At 38.5% G+C, this 18,275-nt stretch overlaps 1 protein-coding gene across 2 annotated transcripts in view; it reads right to left on the bottom strand.

The window, feature by feature from the left end:
* Positions 1-280: 280 nt before the first annotated feature.
* Positions 281-18,275, bottom strand: part of LARS2 (leucyl-tRNA synthetase 2, mitochondrial) — a 65,575-nt gene continuing 47,580 nt past the window's right edge. For both annotated transcript variants that reach the window (XM_089532771.1, XM_089532772.1), the window contains exons 17-21: positions 18,006-18,175; positions 15,657-15,734; positions 13,393-13,504; positions 3,672-3,799; positions 281-1,050 (exon numbers count right to left, since the gene is read on the bottom strand). In XM_089532771.1, coding sequence (XP_089388897.1) covers positions 871-1,050; positions 3,672-3,799; positions 13,393-13,504; positions 15,657-15,734; positions 18,006-18,175 — 668 coding nt within the window. In that variant the 3' untranslated portion in view covers positions 281-870. The remainder of the gene's footprint in view (positions 1,051-3,671; positions 3,800-13,392; positions 13,505-15,656; positions 15,735-18,005; positions 18,176-18,275) is intronic.

Here is an 18,275-nt window from a genome sequence, read left to right as displayed (position 1 = left end):
CTGCATCCATGGAGTCAACCACCCATGGCATGAAAGTATTTTTAAAAAGCAAACTTGATTTCTTCATTTTATATAAGGGACATCATTTTACTAGGCCACTGTATATAACAGAACCTGAACATCCACCAATTTTGGTATGTAGAGGGGGTCCAGGAACCAAACCCCAGCAGATACCAAGAGCCCATTGTCCATTACCCACATGATCAATCCACTGAAGAACTCCAGTGTGTTGCATGTTTGTGTGCGCGCGCATATATGCGCAGAGAGAGAGAGAGAGAGAGAGAGAGAGAGAGAGAGAGAGAGAACTAGATACAAATACTCTTTTATGAGTTGAGAATCAACATGCCCTAAATAACCAATGTAACACTTTGGCATGCATCTGACAACTTCGTTAAAAAGTCTTTTTGTACATGATTTCCAGAGAAATGCTTGTATTAGTTCTTTCTTATTTAGTTGTCTATTCCCTTCATTCTTCTGCCCAATCTTTGTTCAAGTAGGACAATACAATTGGGTGGCTTCCATTCTTAATGAGAAAGTATGCACAATCCTAATGCATTAAATGTTTTTTCATTGTTATGTAAAGTGATAATAGAGGAGATACACAACACTCTACCTATGTGAATGAACACATATGTAGACTGAGAATATGGACGCACGTTATCAATCTCTGGAACTGTTCAGATCTCCTCAGTCAGCATGTCTCCTCTAAGTAGGGGCTCTCTTTATGAGAACATATCCCTACAGCTGTGCCCCTCCCTCTCACGGCTCTTTCTGTAGCTCTGTGCCACCAAGTCTGACAAAATAAAAAAATCTTTTGATGAATTTCATCTGGATATGTTAAATAGACAGTTTCAGAAATGTCTCTGCCTCCTACTCCTGAATGAGGAAGTTGACGAGGGCAGTTCGAGGAGACAAAAAGAACTTTGTAATTGTACGTCCTTGAAGATATTCATTCCCCAGCTCACTTTGAACAACTAGTTCACGGACTGTTTCTGCATCTCGGGCTACTTGCTGAGGCACCCCAACTTTACCACAGGGCTTGTTGTTAATCTAGAAGAGGAAAAGACACAGATGAGAACCAAAAGATACATTAAAAATGGGTGCTCTCTCTTGCCTCTTGGTTCTTAATCCATCTCCCCAATATATACTCCTACAAAACAGAACAATACGGTTACATAAATTGAGATACAGATTTAAAATATACAGTCCATTAAGGAAGTTAATTTGTTTCCATCTGTCTTGACATTTCTGCTGTCATGGTGTACAATGCATACCTCGTACACAAAGCACTAAATTAGAATTACACTACACTACACTAACACAACCACTGGGACTGATTGAAAGAGAAGACATGTCCAAGAAATCAGATGTGGCCCAACTTATTGGCTTAATGAGATACTAAACAAACACTGATCAGTTTTTAGGCAATAATTTCCCCTGTTGCTGGGGATATTTAATTTTAAAGAGTATTTTCCCCAGACTATGTAAAGCATAGTTTTTCAAGACTGACAAGGGCAACTGCTGTGAAAGTAGAAAACTGAAAAGGGAAGGGGGATTTAAAGAACAGAGCTAAACTGGAACAAATAATCAGCAACCATGGTCAACTCCTGCTATGACAGGTTCCTCTCTGACACTGTGGGCTGATTATAGGATGAGTGATCAGGATCTGGCATCTTTAGCCAATGCCCCAGCAGAACCTCGAGCTGATGAAACAGCCTTTAATCAAAAGATGGGATATACATATTTAAAAATAAATACATGAAATCAAACAGTCCATCCTGAAATAGGTGTGAAAACTTGTTTCCAGAGTATCTGAACAGATCTTGAACTTCTTTAACATTACGTTTCTCAATTCCAGTCTGTTAAGCTGTGGCAAGTAATTTAAATATTAAAAAAACATGCTATTCCAGAGGCTACCATGTACTGCAGCTGACACAACCCTGTAATAATGCAGATATATCCATCATTATGTCTCCAGCACATAACCCAAATGTGCAGTGATCTGTTTCATGTTGCTTCCTGTTGTACTTTGGGGTGAATATGGACAGCTATAGATCCAGCACCAAATGGAAATAAAGGAGTACATTATGCCAACTCAGATAGGACTACAATTGTCTAAAAATGCAACATGTCATTAAGTTGAGTTATTGTGACAAATGTCAGGCTGTGGCTTGGAATGAAAGTTCAGGGTAGAGGTTTATGAAAGCAAATGTTGGATTAACTATGTTGTGTCTTCTTCATATGCCTTGATAAGACTGGGCTATGCACCCCTCTGCCCACACTTGAGGTAGCAATGAGATGCAGTGTGAGTGGGTGTGGTACAGGAGCACAGGGGTCCGTTGATTCAACATTTTATGGAAGATGTCTTGATAGGAGGATGTCATTTTCCACAGCAGCTGTGTCTGTGGTCCAAAACACACTGCAGAAATAATCCAGTTTGAGACTGCTTTAACTGCCCTGGCTCAATGCTTAGAGAATTCTGAGAAGTGTAGTTTTATGAGACATTTAGACTTCTTTGTCAGAGTCCTCTGGTGCCACAATAAACTACAATACCCAGGATTCCCTAGCACTGAGCCAGGGGAGCAAAAGCAGTCTCAAACTGGATTATTTCTGCAGTGTGTTTTGGACCTATGTACAGTTGTAAGTCAAACATACATTAATGCAAAATATTTTTTATACATATCCATCCAATATATGGAACTCTGGAGACTATGTAGGCCAGCTGTGGGCAAATTCCAGGGGTCTGGGAGCCAATTTCCTGCCAGTGGAGGACACACTGATCTCAGTTTTTAAAAAAACACATACAAAGGAAGGAAGGGAAGAAACAAAACTGGAAGTATTTGAAAGTCTATTTCTGGTTTTCTATTTATTTTTTAAAAAATTAAATGGGCACAGCTTCTCTTGGAGACTTCAAGCAGTGTCAAGTTAGAAAAAAAATTAGCATAGATTTCTTTAGGAGGAACATAAAGGTAAAGGTAATCCCTTGACATAAATGTATAGTAGTAACAGACTGTAGGGGGTGGTGCTCATCTCCATTTCTAAGCCAAAGAACCAGCATTGTCAGAGGACTCCTCTGGTGGTCATATGGCCAACATGACTCCACTGAATGCTGTTTCTTTCCTACTGAGAAGTGGTACCTATTTATCTACTTGCATTTGCATGCGTTCAAACTGCCAGGTTGGCAGAAGCTGGGACTTGTGATGGGAGCTCACCCCATCATGCAGCACCTGGGCCTTGATCCTGCCAACCTGCCGATCTTGCAATCAACAGAGTCAGTGTCTTAACCACTTGAGCCACTGCAAAGGAACCACAAAAATGGCCGGGGGGAGGACAAGGGTAGATGGCCCACTGGACACAGTATTCTCACCTGAACTAGTCTTTCCATCACGAGAATAGCCTATCACAAGGAGTAATGTTTCAAGTCCTTTGGCCAAATTACCCTCCTTTATATGACTTTGTGTAAGTTTCTCCAAAGTGGCAGAGGTTCTCAGGATTACTGCTACTGCCAGGGATGGGTACATCATTCTGCCTAATGGAGGTGGGAGCAGGGCAGCCCTGCACCGCATGCACTGGTCCTCTGAGCAGATGAGGTTGGGGAAGGGGTATTCAAGAATATTTACATACCAGTATGTCTTAGTGATCATGACTAAAGTAAGAGTACATGTTCTTACCAGAACAGACACTTCTACTATATCTGGCTGCTGAATGTATTCTGGGTCCACAGTAGGCCAGGACTGCTGTAGTACATCCATGTCCCAACGGTGATTACTACAAAGTTTGTTCTGAACATGAGATAAACCTGAAATACACAAATGATGGATTTGCTTGTACTTGAATAAACATTTGTTTTTATAGTTTGCTTATTTACCTGGAACCCTTGGCCCAGGACACAACCTTTGCTAATTTGTCTTAGCACAGAACAGATGGTACATTGGAAATGGAAAATGCACTGGATTCTAGATTAGAGTTAAAGAGGATGAGAGGGAAGAAACCCAAAATCATTTCACCATCACAGACTCAAGCAATAAACCAAGGAAAGAAGATGAGGGGAAAAGGGCCATAAGAGATTTGTAAGGAGCCTAATAAAGAAGTTGTAGGAGATAGGACCTCTTTCCAAAATATAACAAAAACGTTTGATCACAAAAATTAATTTAGGCTGTAGTCCCAAATATGTTTAGGCTGCATCCCAAACATGTTCCTCTTAATCCTACTACTTCACAGGCACATTTTAAAGGAACACCTTCTTGGTGGCTGCTCTTAGGGACTAGAACTCTTTTTAGGGAAAGTAGACTGGTTCCTTTTCATCATTAGATGAAAACTTTTTTATCACCTTTGTGAACTGGCTGTTTTTCAAGGGATTTCCTTGGTGTCTTATACTACTTTTCAATTTTTGCTTTTAAATAGAGATGTTTTAAAAGATTTTAATTCTACAGGAAATTTCAACACATGAAATATGTCATTTTATACTTCATTTTTGTGATACGTGGTTTTACGCGTGTGTGTGTGTGTGTGTGTGTGTGTGTGTGTGTATTGCTTTTTACAGAACTATTTTGAGTCTTAGCTTTGGGAAAAGGTAGGATATAAATGAAATAATACAGTGCAGTATAATACATTTACTAGGAGAAGGTCTCACTGAACATCAGGTGTACTTCCAAACAAACATATATAGGACTGTACTGAAAGAGAAACATATGTGAAATAAGTGGTACTATTCTCAAAACAGAGATCATGATCTGGCTCAACATGTGTCCTATGTAAAAGATGTTGGTTGCCTGAAGGCCAAAGTCAGATAAAAGCTTAGAATTTCTATAATCCATAAAATAATTTCAGACACTTGTCTTGCATTAGCCTGAGTGAAGAATGTAAGAAAGTAATTTTTGATCTTTTGTTTCCTCACCTGAACAACTGCTAGTTATACTTCTCATATGTGCTGTGTGGTACCTTGTTGGTCAGGTGCTGAATATATGAATGGAATTCCATTAGAATGGAAAGGACAGGTTGCATACCTATAACTGTAGTTCTTCCAGTGGTCATCTGTGAATTCCCACAAATGGGTTATCCTGTGCCTGTGCAGAACCTCTTTTGGAGCATTCTATAGTGTTATGAAGACTTTTGAGAAGAAGCCCTTATATAGGGCTGGCGGAGTTGGAGGGGGCTACCAGCGAAATTCTACAGATTACTAGAGAATGGTCTGAAAATGGCATTGCACAGGCAAAGGATAACCCATTTGTGTGAGTCACAGAGACCTCGAAGAAGAAAATTAGTTTTCATGATGGAAGCATTGAATCATCACAACATATCTGAAAACTTTTAAAATGTAATAAAGGAAAAAAGCTTCCAGAAGAGTTACTCTTTTTTTTTTTTTGGCTGGGCCCTTCTCCTTGGGATTTTTCCATTTGTAAATAATCACAGTTTTTTCCTATGCTCCCATGTTGGATAGGAAAGAAAATACATGCAGTTATAAACAGTTCACTATTTTCCTGTTTAACGGGATTTTCACAACGTTTTTGCAATCCTCTCAACTTTTTAAAAAACACAAATCAGTGACATACTGCTCACATGACTCATAAAGAAAACAAAGCACATCTGGAAGACTACTCAAGGTGGGGTGGGAATTATGCAGCCCCAGGCCTGTTATCGAACTATAAATCCCAGAAGCCCAGTCCAGCATAATCATGGTGAGAAGTGCAAGTCTGAAAACCACTGGAAGACAGATCCCCAATCTACAGTTATGATACAAAAGAAAAAGGGAGCAGAGGGTGCACTAACAAACCAAATGAAATCTAAATCTCTCTGACTATAATGAACTAATTGTCTTCTCCTCTCCAAACCTGCCTCACATCCCCTTCCTCTGTTACCTCCCATTTCAAGATGGATATTCCCATACCTGGCTCACAATATCACTGAATCCACTCACACTGCAGAAATAATCTGGTTTGACACTGCTTTAACTGCCTTGGCTCAGTGCTATGGAATTCTCTGAAGGGTAGTTTGTTGCTCTGTTCTGGTGCCACAAGAAACTACACTTCCCAGAATTCCATAGCACTGAACCATGGCAGTTAAAACAGTGTCAAACTGGATTATTTCTGCGGTGCGGATGCAGCCACTCTAGCAAATAAAGTACCTTTTCTAGAGACAAGTACCTAATTTTCTTGGACACCTAGGCAAATATGTCTTTAAGAAGTGCAGGGAAGCTACCAACAAATGAATTTTCTGTTTATTTAGCTTGTTTAATTTTTTTTAACCTGTTTCACACTTTGGCAGTTCAAAAGTAGAAGTCACTATTGCCTTCAGTATAAAGATAAAGCTTTAATAATTTTTAATATTCAGAAACCTTTTGTATAGTTAGGCTAGAATACCACCCACATTTAACGGTTAAGTCTCACCAATCTCAATGGAATCTCTCTCTCTCTCTCTCTCTCTATCGAAGTAACAGTGCTGGTTATGCAGCAAAATATATCAAAATCCACAATCCATAAGCAGTGGTCAACTCCAAAGCATAATTATGCAGCCTTTCAAAGCTTCACTGGCTTCTTCATAAGACAAAGATGTTGAAAATCATACAGCAAAAAATGGTGTTGATGTAAGAGCCACAGGCTTAAATCGTTTTTGAGAAGTTCTCAGTTAAGATGGTATTGAGGGATTTCAGTGAAGGTGGACAGAATATAGGCCTGTGACTCTTAACCAAGTCAATGGATCTTGCTTCTCAGCAGACACAGGGTGCACAAGTATATCTGTCTAAACATCTGCTTTATAGAAGAAGGAATATGTTACTTGCCAATTAAGTCTAGCTTGTGCGCTGGAAATATGTTTAAAGCATCTGTTTGTATACTTCCTTTTGCTTGTATTCTGTGGTCCAAGCAAATATGGGGGGAGGGACTTAGCCTGTACTGGTGTTATGAGGCATATCCTGTCTTCACTTTGACCATAGGCTGCCACAGCATATTGTGTAGTAGTTTCACATAAAGGCTGCTGCTGTCTGTTAAGATAATTTGGTGAACAAATAACTTGAAAATGTAAAGGAAGATGTCAGTGATATTCAGAGCACTTAAAAATGCCACACACAGATTAAACTAGTTCTATGTATTCAAAAACCATGCCAAAGGAACTTGTCTAAGCACAGTTCCTTCACTCCAGTGACAAGAAGGGCCACCAAAGAACACAAAATCACCTGCTGTCTCAAAATAGGACAGGACATCCAGCAGTATATGCATGGATCTTGGTAATTCTATGAAGCTGATCTTTATGCAAAGATAGCAGAAGTTCCCCTGCTAATAACACAATATTAAAACAGAGTAGTAACTTATATTGGATATAGACACAGAACACATATGATACTCTTCATGCAGTGCTTCCATGCTGTCCATATGTTGGAGGACTGTGTGAACTGATTAGGGCAGTGCTTCCCAGACTATCTAATGTGAGAGATGGCAGGGAACAACACTAGATGTACCCACTGGGTACAACTGTTCCCTTCTTTCCTGGAAACATGTCAAGGACTATCAGTTAATGGTTCAGGGACCACCACTTTGAGTAGCACTAGTCTAGAGGGCATAACTGACAATATCTAAAAGTGTAATTTTAAATTAAAGAAAAGACCCTACAGCCACTGATCTACCCTAAAAGTAAAAACTTTTACTTTTGCTTTACTAGACTCCGCACAAAAAGGAACTTTCTCAGTCAAACAACCTTATGTCCTTGTCTGGAGAGGAAAATATTTTATTTTATAAACAATAAAAAAGTTCTTAGATGTGGTGTTTGAATGTTGCTCAGATGCACGATTTCAGGAAGGAAATACTTTTCTTCATCCTGTTTGCATATCCACATTGCCAAGCTATCAGTCTGATGAACTTGGGCCAGGAGTAAAAGGGCTGACACACTTTTTAGAATACAACCATATGCAGAGCAGCTCACAGACAGAGGGAACCACATGCAAGCCAGAGGAACATTTTATATTTAAAAAGAAAGGGATGGTGTAAATCTGCAAAGTTCTACACTCCAAAATGCAAATTATGAAAATGTTCTAAATTGTACCCAGTAATTCACTAAAGTGGACTTCATTCTCAAGAGAGAAGTCAACTATTTCCTGTGTGGAGTGGGATCACAAATGCATCAGTACAAGACTAAATCATCAGTACAATACTAAATAAAGAAACTTCTCCAATTCCTTTCTTCTCACCAGTCACTAAATGGGTGTGGAGCAGGGTGTCTACCATAATATGGTAGTGAGAGTTCCACCTCTGGAACCTGCACATTATGCTTAGGGATATAGGAACTTAGCCATAATAGGCATCTCATGACACTCTCATTTCAACAGTTTAAACAATATTTCAGGCATCTGCATTGATTGTTTTTTTCACAAGCAAAAGAACAGAGACAAAAAGTGTCATAACAAAACTACTGCATTTTGCTACTGGTAGTTTCTGGTCCCACCCATGCACAACGTAATATATTGGGACTAGAACTATCCCATATTCTTGTGTGGGTGAAACCTGATGCAGAAAAACCAGTGAGTGTTTGGATGAGAATCAACCCTTCACTAAAGCTGGATGGCAGCAAATGCATGTTCATCACTTGTTCCTGTTCAGGAAGGACCAACTTGAGATGCAGATGTCATGAGAGGCAAGGATGAAAGGACCTGGTGCAGCCATCTACTGACAATTTGCCACAGAGCAGCCCGAGACATATTTTGGGAATGCTCAGGGCCAAAGAATGTTTCAAGGAAACAGCAGTCAAAATCTTTGAATATCTTCTCACAGAAAGCATTACTTAAAACAAAATTTGTGAAAAAACATTTGGTTTCACACTCTACCACAGATTACTGGTTGGAATTTTGGACCATCAGTGATTTGGATGCTGTCCGAGAATCTAGGAATCAATGCAGTATTGTCAAATAACATGGTATGTTCCATCCAGTGTTGCTTTTTCTAATTGTGCCAATATGATCCTATCTGTGGTGATTTCATCCAGATGTGTTTTCAATCCATTTGGAATTGCTCCCAGAGCACCTATCATTAGTGGAACCATAGTTTTCAATTCCCATAAGTGCTAAATCTAATTTTGTAGGCCCTGAGATTTCATAAGCTTTTCCTCTTTGTCTTTGATTCTGCAATCCCTTGGTGCACCACATCTACAATCCAAGCTTTCTTTTTCTCAACTGCAGTTACATTTGCCACATTATGTTCTAGCTGTCTGTCAGTCTGAATCTTAAGAATCCCATAGGAGTTTTGGACAGAAGCAACATGGAAAGCAGCAGAAAACCCATTAACAATGGAATGCTATTATAAAACAAATCTATCAGCCTGAGGTCACCCAAACAGTGTACACCATCTGGAAAGAAATGTTCTCAAACTCTAATGTAATAGAGCGATGATTATGAGACCAAAGACAATGATTACTACCACTACTACTACAATTATTTTTTACTATTATTATTTTCATTTATGGCGTACTTTTTCCGAACTACTTGGATTCAAGGAGCTCTTCAGTTTATTAAAATAAATACAGATTAAAACATACAAAAACCTAAGTTAAAATGCATAAAGGTTATTTTAAAACAATAAAATGATCTATAAAATTCAATACAGAGGCATGATATGTCAGGGCATCAAATGAAATTAACCCCATCCAAGTGAAAACTGTCAGTCTCTTGATTTTAAGGATCTGAAACTTACTATCCTGGCAGAGGTACATTATGAACAAACGGAGCCTTTGATGGAATTATGGTCTTTCCATCCAAACATGCTACCACTTCAGAACGATGATAAATCTGAAGAGATTTTGAGCACCCACCAGTACTTGAGGTATAACAAACTGGAACAAGAGTGATTCACTCACTGTTAAGCTGGTTGCCTTCTAAGGACATGTGGACTATGTCTGTTGAGCTTTAAATATGGTTCCAATAGATATAATCACTGATGAATTCAAAGGTACATGCCTATTCCAATTTGTATGCCAAATAAAGCAAGAAAACAGGGCATAAAAGTGTGGTGAAAGGGGATATTTACCTGGGTATTCAGCCTGCTACACTACAGGGAGCACTGCTTGGTTACAGTATGGTGACTGTGCCATACTTTTACACCAGAATCATTATAGTGAGAGATAATTCTTTTCACCAGTTTAAAACTGGCAGAAGGTCTGCTAAGCTGACATATACTGGTACCATTCACGCCATATGCCACCACTCTCACTGCTTCTGCAGTAATCACAAAATAAATAAATAAATAAATAAATAAATAAATAAATAAAACCAGCAGACCTGTAGGTCACTTGCTTACTAGGACCACAGTAGTGGCATGCTCTGGTTGTTTATATACTGACTGATATAAAGAATAGCCTTCATTGGGGAATGCTTCCCTCAGCAGGGACTACTTTGTCAATGAGTTAGAAATTTTCCCCATATTACCATTAGTGCCAAGTCTTTCTGAAAATAAATAAAAGGAGTTATTTTATTTCAGAGTTTATGTACGTTTCCTAATGTTTTGTGTGTATATTCATATTTCTTTAAGTGACTACCAATAAAAAAGGTAGTATTTTAAGGATACACACACACTCTCTCTCTCTCTCTCTCTCTCTCTATATATATATATATATATATTTGCAGAAAAGGAGTGGCAGCTACTCTGACCATAGAGTAGAATGTATTGTGGGGGTGGATGTCCTATGTCCACAGGAGTGTTTGTGGTTGCAGAATCAAGGGTATTCTCCAGTACTTAAACACCCAAAGACAAAACCCATTTCTTAAAAGAATAGTTCCTTTTCATGTGAAATGGGCTTTGACTTTGGATGGGTGGGTACTGAAGAATACCCTTGATTCTCCACTCACAAATACCCCTGTGGATATGGAACATTCCCTCCCCGTACCCTGCAATACTAGTGAGGTCCAAAAATACTCCAGACATCACTCAACATGTGTTTTTTAAATCCGTAAGTATATGGGTTAGGTAGAAGAGAACATACACTGGATTCCCCTCACACAAGAAAGATGAAAAGATCTTATCTGCTCCCCATACTATTTATACAACTAAACCTGATCTGTAAGACTTGTAACACACTGTATTGCAACACAAACAAAAGGAAATACTTAGTTGCTGACAATGAGCCAAATCTCTACAGCTCTTTCAGAGACTACAGTTACAATGCAGTAGCTTTCACCTCAGTATGTTTGATAATATATAGTTTTGTGAAAATGGCTCCCCCAAATGGCATGAATGCTAAGCATCCTACAAAAATATGGAAGAGTTTTCAGAACACAGATGTTTTCATTCTGTGCAAGCCCCATGTGCTTAATGTTCTTAATTCCAGGTTCATAATTTGAACTCTATTGGTCTTCCAGCCCATACACTAATTTATTATTATTATTATTATTATTATTATTATTATTATTATTTCTATTCCACCTTTTTCTGTGTTTGGGACTCAAAGCAGAATACAAGTTAAGAAAATCATCAAAAATTCACATGATACCAAAGTTAGAACAAGATTAAAAAATAAAAAAAATTAAAATCAGGTAAAAACATATTATCACTCTCACACACACACACACAGACACACACAGACACAACAATTAGCAGGACCCAGCTCACTTTTTAGATGAAACAGGCCTTATACAGTTAATCATCAAATGCCTGTCGAAACAGAAAAATCTTTACTTGACTGTGAAAAGAAAGCATAGAGGATGCCAGTCTAAGTTTTCTGGGAAAAGGGTTCCAGAGCCTGGAGCCAGCCACTGAAAAGGCCCTCTCCCATGTTTCCACTAAAGGTATCTGTGAGGGTGGTGAGACAGAGAGAAGGGCCTCTCTAGCAGATCTTAACACATGGACTCATTTGAAATGCAGAATATGGTCCTTTACCCTAGACCTGAGCCTTATAGATCAAAACCAGCAGTTTGAATTGTGCTTGGAAATGGACTGGCAGTCAGTGAAGCTGTTGCAACAAGATCATTGTATGTTCTCTGTAGTCAGCCCCAGTTAGCAATCTGGACCAGCTGACAGTTCTAAACACTCTTCAAAGGGAGCCCCTACACTAAGACAGGAGTTTATTGCACAGGCCCCTGGGACTGTGTAGAAGTGTTCCTGAAAATCGCCTCCTGGGGAACGCATCTGAAACGGAATGAGAACTTCTGGCTGCAGCGGTGTTGGTGTTCTCTTGTGCTGTAAGATGTGTTCTATGCCACCTCCTGTTCCCATCCCACCCTCTTTTATAATGCGCCAGGCAATAAACTATCTAGTGTCTGAACATAATATGCCAGAATTCTGTAGAATGCTGCTTGATGGATCTCATTACAAGCAGCAGCAGCTGAATAAATTGTTGTTGTTGTTGTTGTTGTTGTTGTTATTATTATTATTAACATTTATTTATAGAGTGCTGTAGGATTTGCATAGCGCTTTACATAGTAGAAATCAAAATGAAATAAGAATTAAAACCTACTAAATGGTGTACAGCCTAAAACATCAATATTACAAAATTAAAACATCTCTAAAATAATACAGCAAGCATTCACTCAAAACATAAGCATCATATGACTAATTAACAGTCAGTGATAGGGAATGCCTCCCTAAACAAAGTTGTCTTCAACTCAGCCTTAAAATTGGCCAAGGAAATAACAGTTCTCAGTTGGGTAGGAAGAAAATTCCAAGCATGGAACCTTCAAAACTACAAACTTTCTCTCTGTGGTTAATTAACTGATTATTTAAAATTAGGTAGCAATATCTGGTTTAATTTTTGCACTTTCCTGTTTCTTCGCCATCTTATAATTTTTGTGTCATATGTGATGAAAAGTTCTTAAGATTTGAACAGCTTGAATATTTTTTGGTTGGTCATAATAAAGGTACACTGTCCTCTGTTCATGCTTATTGTTGAACACAGCTGCTCTTCTTGGGTATGTGAAAATAAATTGTATTCTTTTTCACCATTCCTTTTCTTCTTTTTTGTTGTTGTTGTTTCCTCTCTGATTTATTTAGTCAATTATTTTATGAATGCTTTAGTTAGTCCTTTCAATCTATGAACAACCTTTGAAATTTATATGTAAAACCAGAGTATGATAGTGCTGGATTATGAAGAGTAGCTAATCTCAATCTGACTGAAAATAGCAAACAAGCAATTTGTAACATTATTCAGAGCTACTGGTCAGTAAAATTTCATTATTACTAATTTGCTTCTTATATTGGAGTGGGAATCATGTGGCCTTCCAGATGTTGTTGGACAGCAGCTCCCAGCAAAACCTTGTAAGCATAACCAAAGTGAGGAATCCTGGGAGCTACAGTCCAACAACATCTGGAGAGCTGAATGAACCCTACTTGTCTCATGTCATCAGATGATCAAAACATTTACAATTTTTCTGGAAATATTTTTCTCTACAGTGGTAACAATAAACAAAACTCTAGCAATTACCTTTCCAAATCTCAGAACTGATGTGTGGTGCCATTGGGGCAAGCATAACAAACAGTGTAGCAAGAGCATCCTCAAATTCTGCACTGTGGAGAGTAACTTTCTTGGATGCTTGCTGTAGGGGGAAAAACAGAATAAAGAAGACGATTGTAAAATACAGCATTGTGTAGTCATCTGAGTGCTAGACTAGGACTCAAGGATACCAGGGTTTGAATCCTCACTCAGCTATAGAAACCTGCTGGGTGACCTCGGGGAAGTGTTATTCTATCAGTCCCACAAAAAGGCAATGACAAACCTCTGTTGAATAAATCTTGCCAAGAACACCCAGGACAGCCTCACATTGACTTGAAGGCATACAACAAGAATAAAAAGTGGCCATTTATGAAGAAAAGTGTCAGAAGTCAAAAACTGAAGAGCTGTATCTTGAAAAGGAATATTTTTTCAATGGAAAGAAATTTCTAACTTTTCTGTCAGAAAAACATAGGGTTAAAAAAGTTTAAAAAACAGAGTTTATGGTTTACAGAAAAAGTAAGTTCAGAGGGCCTTACTTAAACACTTGGCATGCTTTTGAGACTCCTGCAACTCCTTAGAGAATCCAAATAATGTGTGTGAAGATCCTTTCATTGGATTAGAGCCCTAAAAACATTTTGCAAACTTGAATTCACTGTTGTAATACTAACTGAAGTCATAATTTGTTTTGCAGTTGCAAGATATAAGGTAAAAAGATGGACCGACATGGTGTTATTTGCTTTTTCTGTCACTGCATATATTTAGTTATACGGTATTGATTCTTTATTACATTTACATCCTGACTTTCCTCCACGTATCTCAAAGTGGCACCTCTGTACCTCATTTTAGCTTTTTAAGTTCCCAGAGATGTAGCTGAGGATAAGAAAGAGTAACCACCCAAAAAGCTTAATTGCTGAGTGATGATTTGAGCTTGGATCTCACTGGTCTAGCCCAACACTATGACAGCAATATGGTTCTGACTTCCCAGAACCACATTACTGTCACAAAAGATTTCTCTGTGATAGCAACATGATTTCTCATTGCCACATGATCAACTATATGAAATTTCCATAAGAGAAAAGCCTTACCACTAGGTACTTTAAAATATCTGGCTAGATAAGCTATTATGAAGTATTTATACATCAATGGAGAGTGCAGCCACCAAAGAATAAATGGTGCAGGTGCTCACTGTACAAGGAACAGACCTACTGCTCTTCATCATTAAAAGGTGGGAGGGAACCCAGTGTAGATGTTTATGCTCATATAGGAGCTATGTTATGGGAGGATACAACTTCCAAATATAGAAGATGAAACAAATAAAGCCACAAGTAACTCTACAAATGACCTACAAATTGTGTTTGCTTGTGTGTGCAGACACACACATAGAATAAGATTAGATGAGCTTTCCAGGACAAGGGGGCAAACGCTAAAATGTTAACAAAATGGCTGGGATGGGTAGATTGGTGCTTTTTGATGTCACTCAGAATTAAAGCAAACTAAAAATTAGTCAATGGAAGCACTCGTCATAAGACATCTATTTGCAGCAATTCTCTGTGCAACTATTCACAGGAAATATATTTTTGAAGTGAAATAAGAACAGACTTCATTGTTTTCTGATGAAGTGAAACTTCTTGAGCTTGTTCTAATTTTAGTTTGCACACTTCCTGTATTCAGATAGGAGTGAAAATGGATATTCTGTTGGTAAACATCTGTTCTACCATGCCGTCACAACACAATAAGGTTTTATTCTACACTAACTAGTTAGCCAAGGATATGAACAACAGTTCTACATGGTAAAAGGCTGGCATTATACTGTCCTCAAGGTACCTATAATTACTATGCATTCTTTCAACATGTACAACATTTAACCAATAACTGTTTTGGAACATTTAAGTTCAACAGGCAAACCAATAAAAACAAGTCTAACAATTATTTTTTTCTTTCTATAAAACATACTACTTGCAGTTAACAGAGATGGTTTATACTACATTTCATTAGTACTGTAATTAAAATAAAATTAATTTCAGCAATACTGAAAGTGTCAGCTGTATGTAATAGTAAAAAGGAATATTTCAGACTCTCAAATCAAATCAAAATGCAACTGAATAAAACTATTCCACAAAAATGCAAATTCTAATCTTTGTATATTTGTAGAAAGTGTAGATTTGTAGATAGTGATAAACATACTTTCATGCTAGCTTCAATCTAGAATGTACATTCATATCATTTTAAAAAGTTTCAAAGTATGGTATACTTACTGACAACACGTTACTGAGGCCCATTAGTTGAGAAATTGCAGCATTAAACGTATAATCTTCCAAAAAGTATTCTGTCACCTAATCATACAAAAGTAACATTTTTTTATTTGATGAATCACAAAATTACCCAACTTTGCTACAGCAATAAAAAGGGAACAAAAGCTTGATCTCTTCTGCTTTTGTTTCTTGAAAGACTTTGAGTAAGACCATACAGTTGAACAAAGCATAAAAAATTGCAATAAATATTCAACAAAAAGAGCCAAATGTTTAAAAGTTATCCCATGTGGCACCTGGGACTGATAGAAGTTGGAGCTCAACAGCATGTGGAGGGCCTAAGTGGTACTGGTCCCCAGGATTGTTGGGAGAAGTCTGTCTTAACAGCTGCTTCTTTTCACTTGATGACAGAGACTGAACTTGAGGCCTTCTAGAAAATCTAGAAAATGTGCTCTACCACTATAGACCCTTCTCTGATACACAGATACTGGAGTTCCTGCATTAATTGCTACATAGGCAGATTGTCAGTGTTCTGTCACAAACAACACTGCACAGCCTCCAAAGAAAGGCCCGCTTTAGTGTTTATCTTACTCTCCATAAGTGAACATGATTTATGTTAATCAAGCACCCTTAGCTTTTGGAGCAAGATAAAAATTATCAGCATCTAGAAGCGTTTTTTCAGCTTTGCAATATAGTGAAGAAGAAACAAAAAAACCCACAACAAACAGCGCAATTTATATACCGCTTCATACTGAACTAACAGTGTCTAAGTGGTTTATAACTGTAAACTAATTGTCCCCCAACAATCTGGGTACTTATTTTAGCGACCTCGGAAGGATGCAAGCCTGAGTCAAGCTTGAGCCCTTTTGCTGGGATTGAACTCACAACCTTATGGATTTGAGTGAGTGGCTGCAGTACAGGCATTTAATCACTGCACCACCAAGACTAGCAAGGCAACAAACTTCATGAAATATATAGATAAGTATTCTAGCTTCCTCTAACTGGTGCTCTTCAGATGTCTTGGGCTACAACCCTCTCTACGCCCAGACCCCGTAGCCTCAACTGGAGGTCACCAGCTTAGCCTTGTCTTGTCTAGGCTTGCCATAGTTGGGGATCATTGTTTTAGGCTCTAAAGCAGAGATGAACAACATATGATCCACAGATAATACACGCCTCCAGCCCCTTTGTCTGCTTCCAAGAGTGCCCCTCCAACTATCAGTACACTTTTCATTAAAAAATAAATAAATAAAAGTGTTGTTCATGACCTATAAAGTCCTACTTGGCTGAGGTCTAGACTATCTGAAGAAACGTATCTCCCCATACAAACCTGCCATAACACTAAGATCTTTGGGGGAAGGCTTTCTCTCGGTCCCACTACCATCACAGGCTTGTTGGTGAGGAAATGAGAGAGAGCCTTCTCAGTGGCTGCTCCCACCCTTTGGAATGCCCTTCCATGGGAAAGTAGGCTGGCCCCCTCCTTGCTTGCTTTTCATCAGCAAGCCAAGATGTTTTTATTTAAGCAGGTGTTTGATATATAATCACATCAGGGTGGTTTTTATGGAGTAGGTGTGTTTTAGTCATGTTTTTAAATTTTGTATATTTTTACATGATTTTATAATGCTCTTAGATCATTCTTTTAAGTTTTATTGTAATTTATTTATTTTTTATCTATGCGCTACCTTGGGTCCCCGTTCTGGGAGAAAGGCAGCACACAAATGAAATAAATAAATAAACAATAAAATATTTGTGTTCTTGGAAGCTTCCAGGAAAAACAATTTCGCCCTGAGACAAAGTGTGTGGCCCCCACCATACTTGTTTTTTACAAAAATGAAATTTTTCAGGAAATCAGAAGTGGACTTTCAAATGGTTTCAGATTTAGGGATGGATAGCTCCACCATGCCTAACCCAGAGGCAGATGAAAGGCCCTCTCTCCATTCCAACTGCCATTGTACTGGCCTTAGAGGGAAAGAAGCTGGCAGTATCTGCTAGACTTGATTCTGTTCCCTCTGCCATTCCTTTCTCCTGCTGTGACATGTCTTATTAGACTGTAAGCCTGAGGGCAGGGAGCTGTCAAATTAGCAATCTGTAAACCACTCTGAGAACCTTTGTGGCTGAAAAACGGGGTATAAATTCACAAAAATAAATAAATAAATAAATAAATAAATAAAGTCTCCCAGACCCACAGAAAATTGCCCTGCCAAAGTGGAATCATATTTACTTTCTTCTGCTTTTAAAAGCAGGAAATTTTAAGTAGCACTAAAAGTGCATACTCTTCTCAGTCTGACAATGGCTAGTACATCACTCCATAGCAAGGTGACTTCATCATTTTAAAAACAAACAGAAGTCTGTTCTAACCTCTGAGACCACATGGTTCTTCTGCTCCCAGATATGTTTGGCTTCGGCTTTCTCTTTCTGATTCAGCATCTGAGGACTGGGCTGAGTTCCAGAATTCCTGGCTTCAATAAATTTGGTTGCTAAGTGCCAGAGGCGAGACTGCCATCGCTGCACCCCAGGGATGGCATCAGCTGAGTGAAAAATGACAAGTAGGAGAGAGGATTTCATTAGCATGAGCTGACATAACGTTGCCTGAAGAGGAACACTTGACAAGAAGTACTGCCCTTTGTA

This window comes from Sceloporus occidentalis, unplaced genomic scaffold (genome assembly GCF_023333645.1).
Source record: "Sceloporus occidentalis isolate IW3139 unplaced genomic scaffold, rSceOcc1.0.p SCAF_7, whole genome shotgun sequence".
Classification (NCBI taxonomy): Eukaryota; Metazoa; Chordata; class Lepidosauria; order Squamata; family Phrynosomatidae; genus Sceloporus; species Sceloporus occidentalis.
This window is presented reverse-complemented; position numbering and strand designations above follow the sequence as displayed.